Source organism: Buceros rhinoceros, unplaced genomic scaffold, assembly GCF_000710305.1.
Source record: "Buceros rhinoceros silvestris isolate BGI_N320 unplaced genomic scaffold, ASM71030v1 scaffold14703, whole genome shotgun sequence".
In the NCBI taxonomy this organism is placed as follows: domain Eukaryota; kingdom Metazoa; phylum Chordata; class Aves; order Bucerotiformes; family Bucerotidae; genus Buceros; species Buceros rhinoceros.
In genome coordinates this window covers 4,652-25,124 of record NW_010404312.1, presented here as the reverse complement: position 1 = coordinate 25,124, position 20,473 = coordinate 4,652, and the positions used below count along the sequence as shown (strand labels likewise).

Sequence of the window (20,473 nt, the reverse complement as noted above, 5' to 3'; positions counted from 1 at the left end):
GCATGTAAAATAAAAGTAGCCTATAAAAAAAGTATTGTTTTCCTTTGCATCTTCTTCAGGATAGCCTCTCGCCCAATAATCAGAATTCTAACTAGATTCTAATCACCTCTTTTGCCTTTCGTTTCTGCAGAACCTAGTGGGTTTTTTGGACATATGGAATGCAAGACCTTAACACAGATGTCACAGATTTCCATTCACGGTAAAACAACCCCATCTGTTAATGTTGCACCAAATAATTTAATCCCATGTATTGTTTTTCAATTCAACTGACTGAATCACTGCCCCTTAATTTGTTAACTATTACCTTTTTTGTTCGAAAGTCAAAAACCCCAAGAAACAAAAATGCATGATCTCATATTTCCAGAATACTTTTTATTACTTATCACAACCTGATTTAGGAAAAACCAAAAAGCAAACTCACCAATAAGGCAAAAAATATCCCATTAAAACTACAACTTACTCTTTTTCCAGGCTTGCAACAACACTGTTAACATAATCAAGATCAGTCTGGAAAAAAACAAACACAAAAAACCAAATAAAATACTTAACACAGTTTTGGAGCTATCTTTTGAAAAGAACCCAGTAAAATAAATATTGGAGGTAGCTGTACCTGAAAAATCAATTACAGCATGTAAGATATCTGAGTAATATAGCAACAAGTAACATCAAATGTGCAACTATGTCTTATGACCAATGGGAGAAGAAACATTTTTTTTTTTTGTAAACAGAGGGGAATACTATTTGACTCATATCTGCACTTACCAGACAGTTTTAGCCCAACTGTTGTTATTTTCTTGCAAACTCTCATGCTTTTAATGACAAAATGATCGCTGAATGTTTGTGTGGGAAGAACTTAGTATTATTGTTATATAATAATAATATATATGACAATATTACCAAGGAAAGCTTTCTGGAAAACAGGGCATTGAACACACACACGCTGTTATTTCAAAAATACATGTCTTAAACTTGCATTTAAAACATGGATGCCTCAACCACAAAGTGCACTGAACATGCTGTTTTCCTGACTACGGCTACTTTTTTGCATCAGAGACTAAATTTGAGTGACTATCCACCCTACCAAACACCTAATTATAAAAATTACTCATTGGTTAAAATGTAAATTGTGACCTTCTGGAAAAGTCTTGATCATCTAACTTGCCAGTACTGGCTGATTATTCAACCCATTCACTTGGCTGTACACATGCATTCAAGGAAGAGTTTCTGAACTGATAAACGTGACCGAAACCCACAATCTGTGTTATACTTACTAATCCAATAATTTGATATACTACTTATCAGTTTTCAAAAGCAAATTTACAGTCTATAAATCAGATTCTGGTGGCTCATGAGGATTCTGGAGAAATAGCTGCCTCTGAAATGCTGGAAAAAAAGAAATGGTTCATACTTTTTCTGATGACATAATGCAGGTTATCGTTAAAGGATTATACACACAGAGAATAAAAGCCTCCCAAGCATTTCTATAGAGCCACTAATCTTGTTTGATAAAGGTGTTTACCTTTGATCTTAAAAATTACCATTCCTATTTTTAAAGATTTATTTTTATAAAATTCAACATAATGCTAGTGACACACACTTTTCCAAAAAGGACAGCAGTGGGTTTCTTCCAAAAGCAGGTTCTAAATACTATAAGAATATGGGAGTAGAAAGCATTTGACATAAATTTTTCATACATATTTTCTTCATATTCTTTGACTATGCCTAGTGCTGGACAGAAGTTCTACTAAGAAGATAAGGTGTTCACAGTTTAAAACATCCTGAAGTGAGTTCCAGACAAGGAGATTCACGCATCCATAGGAACCTTGATATACCACTAAGTCTTTAAACACACAGATGGATTGTCCATGCACAGCTTATTACTGGATTATTACTGTTAAAGACATAATTTTTTCTGCTGTATGTAACAGTTGCAAATCAGTGACCTAGTGACTCCCTAAAGATGCATATACTAAAAGCATTTTAACTAAAACTTTTTTCTTTTTTTCTCTCAACTTTTTAAACGTTAAGAATACAGAGATTGTTGTTTAGTCAGCATACAATGAGGACAAACAATTTGAATTTTCAGCTGGCATGCCAAACTTCAATTACCCAGTCTAGCATTAACTACTCAAATACTTGTTAAACAGTCCACATTGTAATTGCACAGGAAAATGCAAGATTTTATATATATTTGGTCACAAGACTGTGCCTTAGTGTAAGTCTCCTTTGGGAGAATATAGTTTTGACCTATTTTGGAGATAAATCATGAAGCCTTGCTACTGCTTTTAAAACCTAACACACTTACACAGAACACACCACAATCAGAAAACAAATAAAGTTTGACATAAGTCTTTTTCCACTACTTCCACTTGTTTCTGTCCTTCATGAAAAAGGTTGGCAGTTTCTCTGACAGAGCTGCAATCATAATTCACATTAGAGACGTAGCCTGTAGTCTTCCAACCTCACATTGAAATCTGTGCTGCTGTCACAAAGTTAAGATGACTGGTCTGCCTGCACTGAACATGAGATACAGCAAATACCACTGCTAGTTTGGTAGGTAACCTTCCCTCTGAATCAGTCACTGCATCACCATCGCACAAAAGGAGAGGCCACTTTTACAATGAAAAAGAACATCGAGATTAAAAGAGCTGATGTCATTTTTAACATGATCAATTGCGTTAAAAGCTTGATATTCTGCCATTATTTCCAAATAAGCAATTTTTTATATATATATATATCAGCAGCATCTGAGATTCAGAACTAGGATTTCAATACCAAACTCTTCCTCTCAGGATAGCAGGTCGACTGTCAGCTTTCCACACCAGAACTTCCAGAGGCAACTAACTCCTCTCGTTACCCAGCCTAACACTAAGTGGAATCTTTGCCAACACCCTTCAGCTGTGGACATGTACCAGGAAGGCAGCACTTGTAAGTTACTTCATACAACCTCACGAAATAAATATGAGAATATACAGTAAATTTGATCAAGCTGTGAATGTACCAAAGGGAAGAGATAACTATACAGAAGACTTTGCAGGGTAGTAATGGAAGGAAATCTGGAATAGTCACATAATTGCTCTAACCTAATGATCTTTCAAGCAGTATCAGTAGATTAGCTAGTAACTGAGAAGTGACAGAAAAAAACCCCAAACTATTATTGACTAAAATCTATTTCCCATTTTTTAGGAAGAAAGCATTTACTGCCCTGACAAAGTAAGGTCTCAGGTCCTCTTTATCAACCCGAGGACACAACAGTACTGTAAATAATTATGAACCATATATAATATGAAGGAGTAATACCATTGGTCTTCTCCAAGAACTTTAAACAGAACAAGACAAACCCAGATTAATCAGAAGGAAGTCTCCCATGAAAGACAAAGTGTAACTGTCCTTTAGGTTTCCAGTGAAGATTTTCTGGTAGATACCAGGTTGACTTTGGAACAGCTATGATGAACTTGAATTGTTTCATGGTATCAGTCCTGCTTGCAATTATTGAAAGGAAATCTCACTGGTGATCCTGACCAAAGCAGCACAACTTGTAAGACTACAGCTATGAATGGTTTTGTCTACCAAATCAGGAGGCAATAACAAAATCAGAATTTTTTTGTAGTAAAACTTTTAAGGTTGAAGATTTATTAGTCTCTAGGACTTTGAGATCCAAGACAAAGAAGCAAAAATTAACATTTTAAGAACTAATCCCTTTAAAGCATTTAAATGCAAAATTGTTGTAGGCTACAACCAAAGAGTTAGCAGTGCCAGCCACAGAGCTGAATCTTATCAATGTGTCCCATGAACCCTTACAAACAAGTTTGTCCTGTTAGGTGGATCTCTGGGAACTAATGAAAGATGTAAGTAGGGGTGGTTATTTCAATATCAGCAGTTAAAATCTTTCCACCTGTTATTTCTTCCTAGTCATATGAAATTACTGATCTCCAACAGGAAGCATGAACACTTGGACCCAGACATCTTCTTTTTCCCACTCTTACTAGATCAGACCAAAGACTCAGGTCAGCATCTTGCTTCCAGCTCTGGCAGCCATGAACAGATACATAGTAAATAACAAGAAGAGGAGAAGCAGACACAATATTCCCTATTATGTACAGAATATGTATTTTTCCCTATTATTCCCTAATATGTACAGAATGAACCTTCCTTTCCTTTATATATCTCCCAGTTCCTGGTAACCAACAGTTTATAATTCCTAGGCTTAACTGATATCCATACCATTAGATTCAATAGCTCCTCCTGGATCTGGTCTTTGAGAATTTGCCTGATTCGTTTCAGAATCCACCTACTGACTCATATTTCACAATATCCAGTAGCACCAAGTGCTACTGCACCAAGTGAAGAATACTGTCTTTGGTTCAGGTTTTGCCTCTCAATTTCATCTAGCAGCACCTAGATTGCACCTTCCATGCTCCAACTACCTTCAATTCTGGTTACTACCCGAGACAGATGTTATTTTGTGTATTTAATATTCCTCAGTAAAATCCTCTTTAAGGTACCTCACCAGTATCCCCTTGAGCCTTTCAGCAAAAGAAGTTTTTAGCTTATTGAAAGCTATGGAGCTTCGTAAGCCTGTACACACGGCAGCATCTAAGGTTTAACTCCTCGCATGAGCAATTCTGATGAGATACACATATCGAGTGTTTTTATGAATCCGTCTAAGAAAAGTCAGTTCATTGTGGAACAAACTAAATTTTCAGACTGTTGGTGAAGTAAGTTTTCAAATTTCCTCAGTTTTTGTAAGATGCTCCCTCCAATTTTCTGAAGTGCCTTCTCTAGTTTTGATGAGGCTGCATTTCAGATTTGCAATTGTTTCAAGGTTTGTCTGAACAAACATTGTTATTCATAACAAGCACACAAAGAACCAGAGCAGCAATTATCTTTCCAATCTTTTTTATTGATTTTTCTTGAGTAAGCATGTGCGTAACAAATTTGTGGACTGTATTAGCTAGCAGACAAAAACAAGAGTTTAGAAAGTTCTGATTAACAGCTACCCAACTGTCAAAGCAAAGCCAGCATTTTTAGTTTTAACAATCAACCCTTTCATATAGTTAAATCCTACCTACTTCCTACCTTCAAAAATGACAAAAGAGGGAATGCTTCTCAAAATGTAAGGAAAACTATGGCACTTTAGACCAAAGGTCTATTTACTGTCTTCATCAGCAGAGGATGCACAGAAAAAAAAGATGCAATCAATCAGGAAATATCTCAAGTTGGAAGGAACTCATAAGGATCAAGTCCAACTCCCTGCTCTTTGCAGGTCTAACTAAAACTAAGCTATATGACTAAGAGCATCGTCCAGATGCTCCTTGAACTCTGACAGGCTTGGTGCCGTGACCACTGTCCTGCAGAGCCTGCTCCAGTGACCAACCACCCTCTCAGTGAAGAACCTTTTTCTAATAGCCAATCTGAACTTCCCCTGATCTAAGTTCACTTCATTTCCTTGTGTAGTATCACTGGTCACCAGAGAGAAGAGATCAACAACTCCTCCTCCACTGCCCCTCTTAAGGAAGTTGTAGAGTGCAATGAGGTCACCCCTCAGGCTTCTCTAAGTTCAACAAACAAAGCAACCTCATCCATTCCTCTTGCCCTCAAGATCTTCACCATCTTGGTCACCCTTCTCTGGATACACTCTAACAGTTTGATGTCCTTCTTACACTGAGGTGCCTAAAACTGCACACAGTGCTCAAAGTGGGGCCAACACCAGCGCAGTGTAGAGTCCAATAAATAGCGTATGTACAGAATGAGCCTTCCTTTCCTTTATATATCTCCCAGTTCCTGGTAACCAACAGTTTATAATTCCTAGGCTTAACTGATATCCATACCATTAGATTCAATAGCTCCTCCTGGATCTGGTCTTTGAAAATTTGCCTGATTCGTTTCAGAATCCACCTACTGACTCATATTTCACAATATCCAGTAGCACCAAGTGCTACTGCACCAAGTGAAGAATACTGTCTTCGGTTCAGGTTTTGCCTCTCAATTTCATCTAGCAGCACCTAGATTGCACCTGTATCACCATTTCAAACTGAGAATCAGCTCTAACCCATATATGTGAAATCTAAACGAGCTAAATGGTGAATTCAAACAGAGCTGGATCCAGGTTGACATACAGGCAGAGCAAGAGCATAAACACTTTGCACCAGACAAGATACAGTCTTACACTTTAGCATTATCAACAAGACATGGTACTACCAGAAGAAACAGAAATAGCCTTGAAGATTAGACATGCACATTCCATCGTAGAGCATAGGATTCTTGTCCCTCTTATTTCCTGTCTCACTGCTCATGCAACAACTTACCTAGTCCTACCGGATACATTACAAATTAAGTTTTCATTAGTTTGCCAGTAAGCACTACTCTTACTCCAATTCTTATGACTTGTCTACTCCTTGATATAATCAGAAGTGCTAAACGCTAGACTTTGGCAACATAAAGCACTACAGAACGGCAGGTGCCATGAAACTGTATGCATCAATGCTGGCACCCAGCTAGTGCAAGACCTCATTTTCACATTCAGTTCTCCAAACAGGGTGAAAAAAAAAAAAACATCCCAAAACCCAAAAATCCAAACACCATAAAAAAAGCAAACAAAACATGATGGGATGCCATGATACAGTGTACAAACGATGTAATTGTAGCATTTTCTTGTTCTGAAAGTTAGACTTGCAACCTTAACCTTTTTTACAAAGCTCCAATCTTCAAGATGTGTATTGAAACGCTCTGCAAAATAAACAAGTTCTTAACAATTGACTCTGTTTTGAGCAGGGGTGTGGGACTAGATGGTGTTCTAGACATCCCTTCCAATCTTAGTTATTCCCTGAATCTCGAACTTTGCCTTAGCAGACCAAACCTCTGTTTGGATTAAATTTCTATTTCAGTTGTCAAAAAGAGTCAGTTTTAAGAAGAGAAGTGCAAACAGAAGCAAAGAGGACACTAAAATTCCAAAGATTTTTTTTTCCACATGCTACTAGAAAAGGAAATTAAGATGCAGAATACTAAAATACTAAAAATTCAAGATAAGCTGCAGAGAAAAAAAAGTGGGAAATCCAGACATCAACTGTGCATTACATTCTAAACAAAACAATGAAGTTTATCTAGGCTGTTTGATTATCCAGATCTTAATTCTTAAATGAAATCTACTAGAATTAGTTCTTAACTTACTCAACAACATCTTCCAGAAAAAGAAAAAAATCCCTGGGAAACAAGCATGCTAATCTGCAAAACATGGTCATTTCATTGCTTACTAATTCCTGCAATTTTATTTGATCTTTCATCATCCCTGTAGAATAGAGGTGGAATAATTTTACAATGTATTTTAAATGCAAAATGGAAAAGCCTCCAGAAAAGACAAACCAAACATATATTTGCCTTGAAATGGTGTTTTCACCATTACATATGAATATAATTACCTATATACAAGGCATTAAAATTCAAATAGGAAAAAGCAGCCACTAAAACGGCATTCGGGCCTATTTTTGGATATTTATGAAGCAAGGAAAAAGCCCTTAGGAATAAAAGTGCTGCAGTGGTTTCCAGTGGTTGCAATTGCGTGCAGATATAAATAATGCCTGTGGAAAAAGATAGCAATATCTGTTAAGAGTTCAATAAATGCAGCCAAAAAAAAAAATTTTCCAGAATACAGTGTCTGCTTTCAGATCTGAAGCAGCAAGTTCAAAATAAATACATGGAACATGGGAACAAGATGCAAAGCAAAAAACAGGAATGCAGAATACTGTCATAACACAGCCGACTAATATTACATAAGCAAAATGTAGCCTCTTTGTCCTACATGAGCTAATGACAACTTCATCCCTCCCTTACTGATAGTCCCCACTCTGCCACACAGATAAGAAATACCTTTCTCTCTCCAGTTGTTTCTGTGATCAACCCAATTCAGTTCAGGACAAGGTTTCACAATGCAAAGCCTCTGGCAGCGACAGCAGAAGTACGAGTTAGCTTTGTATCACTCCACTCCTGTTTCTCTCTACCCTTGAAGCCTGCATGTCAGCTTCCGGATCATGAGGGCATGTGTCCTTATGAATTGTGTTGTGAACCACAACGTCACATCAGAGAACAAGTTTAACTTTTCAGAATGCCAGCCGGAACAAACCCAACAACAACAAAAAACTCAAGGGACAATTCAGATGCAAGTTACGTTAGTGTCATACAGCCTTTTATGAGCTTTATGTGTATCGCAGATGAAGCCTGGTTTGTAGAGTCTGAAAGAAGGCAGCAACCTGGGGAAATTTTTCCTTATCCTTGGGTGAGCCTGTAAATCATTGAAAAGGTCTAGACAGTTTGTTTGCCAGAAGAAGATAGGTTGTTGCTGTATGCAGTCAAAAGCATCCTTCTATTATACGCATCCTCTGTATTTGGAGGACAGAGGGAATTTGCCCTCATTATCTTTAGGCCAAGGCAGACCACAGTATCAAAATTTGATAGTGTCATCAAAAATCCAGTGTCAATCCAGTCAATCATCCAGCTATGAAGTCACCTGCCACAATGCTTCTGAAATAAAAGTATTACACTTTCCCTCTCACCAATACACTAGCTGTTACTGAAGAGATCAGATGTAATTCTATTCGATGCTTTCTCACCAGAAGCATCAGATAGATACCGTGGCCCAGGTGCCTCTCAGAAGGTATCTTACAGATAGAGAAGTATTACAGTTATTGAAGAGCTTGAGAAAGGAGCACAATAATGAACTTTATCTTTGTGCCTGGATCCTAGATTTGTCTCAGGTACATGTAAATTTTCAAGTTTTGTCAAGGACCTTTTCTTAGACCTAAGAAAGATTTTTACCACTGTTTAATCCACATAAAAAATTTGCTAGTCACTGCCATGAAGAGAGGAGTGCAAGATCCTGTGATGGTACCCAGTACCAGCCATCCATACTCTTTGGGTACCAACACTTAGGTGCCAAAGAAGTGGGACTGAAAGAGCAGCTTAAATATCTCAAATTCACACTGACAGACAAAGCTACTCTTTGAGATACAAGTTAGTATATCCAGAAGCTGTGTTCATCCTGATCAGTTTTGACTGAGATGTCCAAAACAAAGGCTACCATATCTCTGTAGGCCTTAAAAATTACCTGGTGAAGATAAGGTAACGTTTGTCTAGCTTTGATTTTTTAAAAAAGTACGTATGTATTGCATACATATATACATATGTATATGCTAAGGTCTACTTGTCTTTCTCCAACTCAAGATGTGTAGTCAGATCTTTTAAGGACTAGGAACCCACTCTCCGGAGCACCTCCAGGAAGGGGTGGTTCTCAAGTTCTCAACAATTACCAGAAAGCATGGAACACCTCTGCAGCAGGGATGATACTAATGCATCCAGGTTGAGAGCAAGAGAAACAAAATACTCCTTTTTTTTTTTTCTGTCAAGAGATCTGCTGATCAAAGAGATTTATAAGAGGTGAAAATACTGGCTTCTTTATTTTGCTGGAGAAGTTTTCCATATTGCATTCCAATGTTCATACATCCAAAACAGGTTCAGCAAGGTTTGACCAATATGTGCACTCAGGGATTGATTTGCTGAAGCTTTGTTCATACCAACACGCAGGGCAGTACCTTGCTGGGTGCTTGTATCACACTGACCCAACCAGTACATAAACTTTTCCAAATAAAAAAAAAAAAAAAAAAAAAAGATTGTCTACAAAAGGAGCCCAGAGAAAACACTATTGAAGATCAGCATCTTTCAATTTAGCAGCCACTGTTTACATAAAGAGATGACATGGTGACAGTAAAAGATAGTCAAGAAATATAAGCTTTTCTGCCCTAAGTGAATTGTATAGACACGAAACAACATTAAGAACTGAATAAGCAATATGCAAGAAAGTGAAGCATATGGCCTAGTGGTCCAAGAACAAATGGCTAGTCAATTATTGGCTAGTCAGACGTAATCAGCAGTGTACAGAATTAGCAAAATGCTTTTCAATACCTGTAGTGTCTTCTGATTCTAACTGAAATGATTTGTCTTCCTGATATTTTCGTCAAATCAAGGACTTACAGTCTTTCCAATATCCACTGATTACTCTTTGTACAAAAGACTGTGCCAAGTGCAGTCACTGATTAATGAAGAGGACTGACGATAATTTATGATATATTTAGAATAAGTCTAAGATGCATTTTCTTCATAGTAAAGGAGATCTCCCCACGGGGAAAAAAAATTGCTTAGATACAAGAGAAGTATTTTCATTTCTCTCATAGTGTGTGTGTATACATACATATATACACACATACACACACACATCTGTTGTTCCACTAGAATGATGTAAAGTACTTCAAAACCATGTTTCCCATGTTAAGTACAAAACCTATTAAAAAAAAAATACTAGACAACAATTTTAATCCTGAGTTCATAGTTTCTTCTGTTCTGAAAGCAGGTTCTCATACAGAGCAGGTTTATGAGATTTTAATTGCTTGTTTGAAGTCATCTGATGGACCATCTGATGAACTAGTTACATTGTGAAGGGGAACAAAAAGATTTCTGAGTACAGAGGTACAATGAATCATGCTTATTTATTAGTCATCCTAATGAATACCTGCGAATTATTCAGCAATAAAGTTATTTTAACAAATTGGAGAACAGAGACAGATGTCAGTTACTGGGACAATTGCAGAGTTTACTGTCAAGCAGTTCTAGTAATTATTTAAATTGTTGACTAGATCTCACATCAGTTGAGATATTTCAGAATTCCTTGAACTTCCACTTCGGAAATTCACTGTATTAATTACATTATTGAGAAATATCCACACAGTAAATGAATATGCAGATCTCTTTATATAGCAACCATAATGAATCTATATTTACTAGTTCATCTGTTTACACTCTTCATGCTGTTTGCAGAAGGCCATTAGCCTTAATTTTCAACTCGTTTTCTAGTAAAAAAGTCAAATTTACAAGAAAGGAGTGAGATTGAATTGCTAAAAAAAAAAACCCCCACACAGAGTAGTATTAAAAGACTTTTTTTAGGGTGCTTAGCACGAAGATATTACAGTCCATGACTGTGGCTCCCAGCAATGCTTCTTAAACACTATAATTTGATTTCTCACATAAAGTCAGCAAGAAAATACTACAATCCTTTTTAAAATACCATTTTTGGATATAATTCTGCCGTAAAAACACTTTTTGTAAAGTCTTGTGCTTTTTTTTTGTCAGTACAAGCTATAGACAAAGCACAGATACCATTTTTAAGCTTATAAGCAAAATTATCTAACTTCATACTATGACCATTTCTTGCTCTACTTAAACTGCACAGAGCTTGAGCAAAGGCCAAACCATTTTTCAGAAACTTTTGCCATCATTTTTAATACAAGCATAGTTGGTCATAGTTCTGATGTATTTTTAAATAAGCCTTCATTAACGCACACACATTAATGATACAATAGTCTAACACATTTCAGGCTGAGAAACCCCACAGACAAAGCTCTTTTAAAAGCTAAAGGCCTTCCTTTTGTTTAAGGAGAAGTCCACCAGGTTGAATAGGCCTTCCTTCAAATTGCCAGAGAAAATGCTTAATAAACTACATTTTTAATCTCGGAGAAGGAAGCTGAAATACACAGCATAACTTGGAAAAATAAAACAGCATAGTTCAGCGTGAAGTATTTACTGTACGTAATCATAATTGAAAGAGTTCCCTGTAGCAATTACAAAAAAACTATAAGATATTGAACTTAAGATACAAAACAGGGTCAAAGAAACAGTAAAGCAGGAGTAAAGAAAAAGAAATGCAGATCTAAGGAATGGTTGTAACAGGACAAGAATTTAAACTTATTCCTATTCAAATATTCCTAGGCATTCACAGCTAGCAGCACCCACAGCAGGTAAGTGAGTAAGAACATAGTGCTGCTCTTAGACAGGTAGATCCAGAGGTAAGATACCGAGGGTAACAGTATCCCACCCTGGAACAAACCACACAACTCTCCTTCGGCACAGCAGCAGTAGCTCTTATGTTGAGTTACTTTGTAACCAATTTTGTAGAATCATTCCGAAGATGAAAGAGAAGGAAAAAAACTTATTTAGCTTTATAAAACACAAGTATAGTAATGGCTTGTCTAAGGTGACAAGAGCAACTTGTGCAGTTGGGGATACTTCACTCCTAAGTTTTCTAGAATCCAGAGAATCCAGTGCTAACACAGAGTCTTCATAGCTCAGACCTCCTTAAGCAAAACAAAATGAAATTTCAGTTTTAAACCTTGAAGAAAAGCAGCATCAGAAGGCAAAAAAAAAAATCCCTCCAACTAATACAGTGAAGAAAAACCCAGTGTTCCAGTAATTTAGAACAAATTCTGTTCTGTTGGTATTCTCAACTGACAAATATTTAAAGAGCATTTTCTGCAGAAAAGCAGTATCTAAGCAGACAGATGGTTTTTGACTGACTGTCAAGAAAAAGAAAACAGAGCAATTTACATTAGAAAACCATAAGAATCACGTACAGTTCTCAGGTCCAGGGAAAAAGTTTAAAACCTTTTCAAGGAGAGCTTTAAAATGTGCTGATAATAGAACTCAAAGTATTAAAAAGCCTATGTACTTTTCCACTGATTCATCCCTGAATGGACATTGGCTCACAGGATTAAAAACATTTCAGTTATAACTAGGGATTTGAATTTTCATCTGTGAAACTCACAAAGCATTGTTTCAGTAGAGCACTATATGGTTAGATGGATGAAGGTCTAATATATATAAATTTCCCACTCTCCAAGTCAGACTTCTGAGAAAAACATACAGATCAAAATAAGGACGTGCAATTCCCAGCAGCCAAAAGAATTACTTCTGAAAGCACTCTATCATTTTCCTAAACTAGATTTTCACTAAATCAGAGCCGAACTGACCGGTCCAGCTGAACAACGGTTGAACTAATCCATGAAAAAGGTCTGGACTTAAAAAATCCACACTGTCCAGAAAATAAAATCAGTAAACTGCAGCACTCATTTGACAAAGGACTAAGGAGTAGCACAAAGAGAATGGAAAGAATCTTCCCTACGACACAAGAGTCCCTTAGCCATTATTTTGATATTGAAGGAATAAGGTAATTAGCACATCTCTATGACTATGTACAAGCATTGTAAGATCTGCAAAATAACCAGTCCACTGAATCTGTGTCCACTATCCCTTGGAAAAATAAAAGAAGGTGGGCTCTTCAGAATCGTTTCTCTAAGAAACACAAGACTGACACTGTCTCCTTTTCATGGAAGGAGAAGACAGTCGTCTGTCTATATCCTGAAGAAAAAAAGTAGATCCTCATCAATTCCTGAAAGGAACGGTACTTGTAACTAAAGGCAGGTTAGAAATTGCATAAAAATATTTAAGTGATTACCTCTCCTATAAAGACAACCATGACACAATCCAGTTTTTCTTCAGGGGACAGCTTATCAATAAGAGAGTGGAGAGTTTCTGTAAGGTAAGACTTGACTTTTCTTTTCACTGTAGGTATTCCCATTACAATGGAAACTGAAATCAAACAAAACAGAAACTACTTTCAGTGATTTCATACAGAAGACAAAACAAGAGTTAAACGATGGAGATATCAATAATTAAAAATAGTTCAAAAATATACCAGCTACCATCAGCAGCATGATTAACATAATCACCACCAATACTCAGAACAAACAGCAAACAAAAAAAGTAATCCTACACATGTCAGATTATTGCATAGGTGTGGTGGGTTGACTCTGGCTGGTCACCAGGAGCCCACCAAAGCCGTTCTATCACTCCCCCTTTTCAGCTGGACAGGGGGAGGGAAAATACAATGACAGGCTCATGGGTTGAGATAAGGACAGGGAGAGATCACTCACCAATTACTGTCATGGGCAAAACAGACCAAACTTGGGGAAAATTAATTTACTACCAATCAAACCAGATTAGGATAATGAGAAATAAAACTATCTTAAAACACCTTCCTCCCATCCCTCTCTTCTTCCTGGGCTTAACTTCACTCCTGAATTCTCTGCCTCCTCCTGCCAAGCAGCACAGGGGGACAGGGAATCAGGGTTGCAGTCAGTTCATCACAGTTCAGTGACGAGCTAGTCACAGGGCAGTTTATCCTTCCTCTTCAGCCGGAGGTCTCCTCACACTCTTCTACCACGGTTGTTCCAGTCAGTCCAAGTTCGTTCCGTTTTGTTTCTGCCATTCCTTCTTTCTCAGGGGAAAAACCCCTCACAGTCCTTCCTGCAGAAGCGTGGCTTCCTTCCCACAGGAGACAGTCCTCCATGAACTTCTTCAGCGTGAGTCCTTTCCACAGGCTGCAACTCCTCACAACCTAGTCCAACACAGGTCCCTTCTGTGTGGTGCAGTACTCTCAGGAACAGACTGCTCCAGCAAGAGCTTCCTGTGGGGTCACAGCCTCCTTCAGGTGCATCCACCTGCTCCCACACAGGGTTCTCCATGGGCTGCAGGTCAATATCTGCTCCACTGTTAACCTTCCTCGGCTGCAGGGGCACAGTCTACCTCACCATGGTCTTCAGCCCAGGCTGCAGGGGAATCTCTGCTTTGGAACCTGGAGCACCTCCTCCCCCTCCCTCTTCACTCATCTTCGTGTCTGCAGAGTTGTTTCTCTCACATATTCTCACTCCTCTCTCTGGCTGAAGCTGCTGTTGTGCAGGTGTTTTTTACCAGCACCACCACACACCCTCCCTTCTTAAATATGTTATCACAGAGACGCTACCACTGTCAGACAGGCTCAGCCTTGGCCAGCAGCAGGTCCATCTTGGAGCCGACTAGCATTGGTTCTATCAGACACAGAGGAAGATTCTAGCAGCTTCTCACAGAAGCCACCCCTGTAGCCTTTCCGCTAAGATAAGTTGTGCCAAGACTTATAAAGTGGTTGAAGTCCCTAAGTTCATTTTATTTTCAAACTGGCATAACCATTCTTTACCATTAAGTATTTAACTTCTCAGAAATCATCTTTTAAAATGACACTGCTGCTTAAAACTCTACTACTTTCCTTGCACTTGACTTGGGTTCTTCTAGAAAACTAGGTCCTGGTCATCAGAATTGCCCAGAAATCTCTCTGGCAATCTGGCCCCAGCTACAACAGCATTAACACCATCTTTCAGCTGACCATTACCCACATTCCTTAACTTTCTCGCAGTCTTTCTTCTGCACACCACCCCATACCCAGGGCTGGTTGCTTACTAGGAACACAGCAGACAGCAGCAAGAACACAGTAAAAGGATAAAGCAGACTTCATGAAGCCAGCCGCAGCAATCTGAGTCATCTATGTGATTTATCACATCATAAATACATAAAATCAAACAACTATTAAAAATGTTGTTTATCCTTCCTTACAGAGTCAGCTTTGCCTAGCAACTACACATTAACAAGCTGTGATTTTTTTAAAAACAAACACTCAAAAAGCACAGTGAAGAGGAAAGGGGAAAATAGGAAAATTATTTTAAGTCAGTATTTCCTTCCTCTTTTTAATTAAATAAACCTGATTCCAATGTCTGTTTCGTAATTTCAAACTTCTATCATATATCCCACTGGGATATAATACAGACTTCACTTAAAGCAATAAAGGAATATGAGCCTTCTCCTTCCTGAATAATGACATTTAAATAAATGACGTTTGTAGTCAGAAAAATTGCTGTACGGCTTGAGCTCACACACTTGTCACACAGGCGTCTCTTCTGTTAAGAGAAGGTGCAATCAAACTTATTGAAGTAAAGAAAAAAATACAGGTCAGGAGTTTCTTTCAAAATCAAGGAGGGGAGAAAACAAAAAAAGAAAGGCCTAGTGGACAATACCACAAGTCCTTCAAGTCAGATAGCACGCAGAGAAACAAGGATTCATTGGCAGGGCCTTCAAGCTTAGAGAGACACATACATATATGCTTTGAGATATATCAGCATGGTTAGGCTTTATGCTATTTATTTTCTAGAGCTCCAAGAGTGGGATTTCATGGAGCTATTCTAATAACTAAAGGTCAGAATTTCTGAAGATTAGGAAAAATAAAAGGGGGATCAACAATATTGCAGCACAACACTAATTTTTCTCCCTCCAATGAATGTCCACATTTTATTGATGCAGTTATATCTGATTATACTAGCTCTCCCAACTCTAAGTTATGCATTCAAATATACTGTTCCAAGAGCAAGAAACACCAACTCTAAAATAATTATATTCATGCATTGTTGCCTCACAAATCTGAAAAGCCAAAAGGATCTCTCCATTAGCAGTTCAGAATCTGTAACACTTGAGTTTTGTTTCCTTTTACTTAGTTATAAAAAAATCATCCAAACTAAATGCTTCTTAATGGGTACCTTAACATGACATGGGGCATGACTGAGGTTATGCAGAAAAGAGCAAAGCTGAAGCCAAACACCTTTCACCTTGGATTCAGTGCGAATTCTAAGAGATATCAATATCACACAAGTTGTATAAGACATTCTTGATCTACGGAGTAATGCAGTAAATTCTATTACTAAAAGTAGAAAGTCTTCCAGATATAAAACACAAAATAAACATCTTATCAGCATACCTCCTGTCCTTCCAAGGCCAACCTGCACAGAAGGCTGTAGGCTTCCTTCATTTTTCAATAAATGAGGCAAATGGTAATAGATATTTGGCACTTGAAGAGATTTTCTACTCGTTAGCTCTTTTAACAATTTCAGCGTCTCATCTGCAAACATACACAAAATCAGTAATGCAGAAAACAAGTAATTTGAAGTTTTATGAAGTGATAAATCGTACAAAATTTCAAGCTTGAATCTTACTGAAGAACAAAAACACTTATGCATTTTACCAAGGCCTTATATAATGTGTACAAAGGAAGACTTTGTTCATTTTAATTTTTTAAATAACCAATGGCCAAGTTTATTTTCTACCAATTAACCTTGCTACAGGTATAGTTAAATACTTCTCTGATCACGTAAGACTTAGTGTGTATCACAGAAGTAAAGACTGTTTCTTTTATTTAGGGGTTTGGTGGTTTTCCTTTTATTTTTCCCATTGAATCAAGATGGGAGGCTTATTTACCTAGATTATTTTTTACATGAGCTTACACAGCTCATCATGATGTAGTGATGCTACGGCAAGTAACTTTTCAAAGCTACAAATACATAGTGGAATACACTGCACATACAGATACAAACCAAAAACAACATTAAATATACAATTCAGATTTTTAATATTTCTGCAGTAAAACAAATGCTAACATCAATTTATTTTAGTCCATTAGAGTAACTAAAATAATTCTTGTACTTTATAAGAGTAACTGCCTCTCAGATGTCCAGGTGGCTCTCTAAGTTGCAGATAACAGTTTTTAAACTCCCCTGCTGTGCATGTTGATTTTCTTACATCAAGTGTGAAAACAACTCATATTTCAAATAACAAATATGATAGCATATGGATCTTTGAAAACTTACAGGCTTTTTAATATCAAGTTAAGTAAAAAACTGTACTCAAGTTTTCAGAGATAAAATGGACTTGTGAAGAAGTGAGAAAGTAGTGTTAGAAATGTTATTCCTCTCAGATTCTGAGTGTAGCTTCTACAAAGATAGAAGGATTTTGTTGTGGGTTTTAGTTTGATTTGTTTGGGGTTTTTTTAGTATTTATTTTTGAGTGAAAATCATTTCCTGACCACTTAAAATCCTGAAAAAAAGCTTTGTAAATAGATGCCATAAGTAGAGATGATTATTTTGATAGATTCCAATACAGGTACATTTTACTTTTACTGCTAATATTTCCTTTAGCTTCAACTGCCAAAGCTGGACTAAAAATTCTGTCAAAGTATGACAGCTCTTTGTACAAAAGAATAATGATCTACATAAGCCAATCTGGAATTCTTTCAGCTTCAAAGATAAGTATACATAACGCTATGCAGTATTTGTTAAGTACATTAAACTTACTAAAAATTTATCTAATACTAATTTCTGAGCACAAAAACTCAGGAATTCAGACTTCAGCTGACTTCCCATCATGGGTCCACACAGAAAAAGAAAGTGTCCCAGTTGGGATCCAGACATGGCAGAATGTTAAAAATCTGAATCGGTAACCTCAGCTGCATCAGAAAATAATAAATCCCCCTAACTATATTGTCTATAAGCAAGCTAACTCATTTTTAGAAATAAATGTGGTAATAATCATAAATCCAATATCAAAATTACTATGGCTGTTTGTTTTAACAGCACAAACATACACAGAGAATAGGAAGATGAGTCACAGATGATGTTAAATGTAACCTTTACCCATATCATTTCTGGACATCCAGGGAACTACAGATACCAAGTTGGACACGGCATTAGTGTCAGACAGAGGAATTCATCATTAATATCAGCACTGAGGGTCTATAATTATAACAACTACCACTACCACCCAAGAAAAAATTTTATAGAAAATTGTAGCTCATAGCACAAACACAAGTAGGTTAGTAGATGAAAAGGTTTCTTCTTGTTTTGATTTACAAAACTCTTTGGGTTTATATTCTTCATCAGGCCTATACAATGAAATTTCTGCAACCTACACAATCGGCCCTCTCACCAGAAGGTCTGTATTTACATGTTATTAATTTTATATCTAGAAAAATCTGAATGACTAAAACAGTAATAGTGTGATTTTAAAAGTTAACTTCAATAACCTGATAAGCAGTGCAAAGGCATTCTCTAATATTGCCAAACACAGCTCCCAGCAAACTTGAGCATCAGCCTCCAAAATGGGTAAAAACTTACAGAAGACTTTACCAGTTTAACATTTAATCACTAATTATTAAAAAGGACATTACCTGTACATTTTATAAATTATAACCTATACCTGAGCCTGGGTGTTTTTATGCCTTCCAGCTGACTTACACACCTTTTAACTTCTTCAAGTTCATCCAGTTCATCTGTTTGCTAATCTTTTCCCTCAAGCCCTATTTAAAAAGTGGTGTAAATTATTGTCAAAATATATTCAATGTTAAATAAGTAACCAGAAGTTCCAAACTTTGGGAGCTAGGTGTGGAATAAGTATTCAGTCCCTGAAGTTGTAAGAATGATAGGTGGGTGGATCATTAAGAACAGAAATTGGAAAAACACAAAAACCAAAAAAAATCCCCACCAGAGGTAACATATTACACATTTTTAATTCACACTACTGAACAGTTCCACTTGGCTTTCTTGGTATTCGTTCCTTATTCTGTAGTATTAAGAAGAGATATCTGTATTGCAGAGCTATAAAAATCAGCTCAATCACAGTAGGTACCTGAAAAATTATTCATTGCATTCTTACTCCCATTTGTTTCTGCAATTGCACGCCTGAACTGCTCCAAGATAGCATTCAGCTCAGAAGAGCGTTGCAGAGTGCGATGCTCAGCTATACGAAGACGCTCCTTCAAAGCATGAAATTCCCGTTGATAGGCAATCAGCTTTTCTAGAGAGAAAAAAGATGATCCTGGTTATTTTTGGAAACAAACACCTACAAACAGATCCAACAAAGGTCAGGAACTGGTCAGCTATGCAGCATCTGAAATCCAACCAAGGAGGGCACAGCCCAGCACAATCCCACCTGAGTTAGGCATCTTGGCATTCAGAGATCATACAGAGGGAAGAGTGAGCTGCATCAGACAGGGTCGAAAAGCAGGCACTGGTGAGGGGAATATGCCCCTCACCACAGCCACAAAGTGGAGCAACCTTTGAGTCCCCATCACTCAGCACCACAAAGCAATTCTGAATCCTTTCTTTGAATAGATGTCCACAAACTCTTTCTTTTAAGAGCAGGATAGGAGTGGTGCCTTACGAAAGCACAGGTTACACCTTTAGAAAGCCCCCTCTGAATACTTTGTAAGAATAGGTGGAATTTGACAATATTTCAGACATACCAATTTCAAACCCAAGTTTTAACCTCATGGTTTTGTCAGTGCCTGCAAGAACAAAATTTTCATCAAAATCCTGCTAATTTAGATAAACAGATGTATTCTGTGTATAAAAGGGAGAGAGAAACACCAAAACTTATTTGCTGATTTATTGCCTATATCCTTGCCACCCAGCAGAGTAAGTACCTCTGGTTTCTGCACCTTTCCTTCTTACAATGGGTCATTTCCTCGAATCTTCTGCTCACCTCCTTCAGCCAATCTACAGACACGGACGGGTGTATCTTAAGTGATTTTATGCCTTGTATCAATATTCCAACCGCAGCTGACATTCATAGACATTTTTTTTTTTGTTATTTACCTATCCAGTCCTAGCCTTTTAGTATTGCTATAGCAGGCAAACGAGTTTTCCAAACAATTTGAATGTCTTCCTGTTGCTACATTACAGTAAAAAAGGAATTAAAATTCTTTGCTAATAATGCTGCATTTCCACCAACTTCTTTCAATGTACTTTTTTTTTTTTGTAGTTGGGATGTACTGTTCTGATTATGTTTAGAAAAGATAATTAGATAAAATGCCCTCTGTTTTGAAGACAGAAAAATAAAAACATAGTTTGCTACCTCTTAAAAACATTTCCCTTGCCAGCCTTATCTTCCTTTTTTCATTAAAACC

General features: G+C 37.2%; 1 protein-coding gene across 1 annotated transcript in view; it reads right to left on the bottom strand.

Moving 5' to 3' along the window:
* LOC104491002 (alpha-1,3-mannosyl-glycoprotein 4-beta-N-acetylglucosaminyltransferase A) overlaps window positions 1-20,028 on the bottom strand; it is a gene marked incomplete at its 3' end in the record, with an annotated part of 31,888 nt that extends 11,860 nt beyond the window's left edge. Inside the window, exons 1-6 of the mRNA XM_010133357.1 lie at window positions 20,019-20,028; window positions 19,811-19,852; window positions 19,195-19,362; window positions 16,496-16,636; window positions 13,334-13,467; window positions 461-507 (exon numbers count right to left, since the gene is read on the bottom strand). Of these exons, the coding sequence (XP_010131659.1) occupies window positions 461-507; window positions 13,334-13,467; window positions 16,496-16,636; window positions 19,195-19,362; window positions 19,811-19,852; window positions 20,019-20,028 (542 nt within the window). The remainder of the gene's footprint in view (window positions 1-460; window positions 508-13,333; window positions 13,468-16,495; window positions 16,637-19,194; window positions 19,363-19,810; window positions 19,853-20,018) is intronic.
* Window positions 20,029-20,473: the final 445 nt, after the last annotated feature.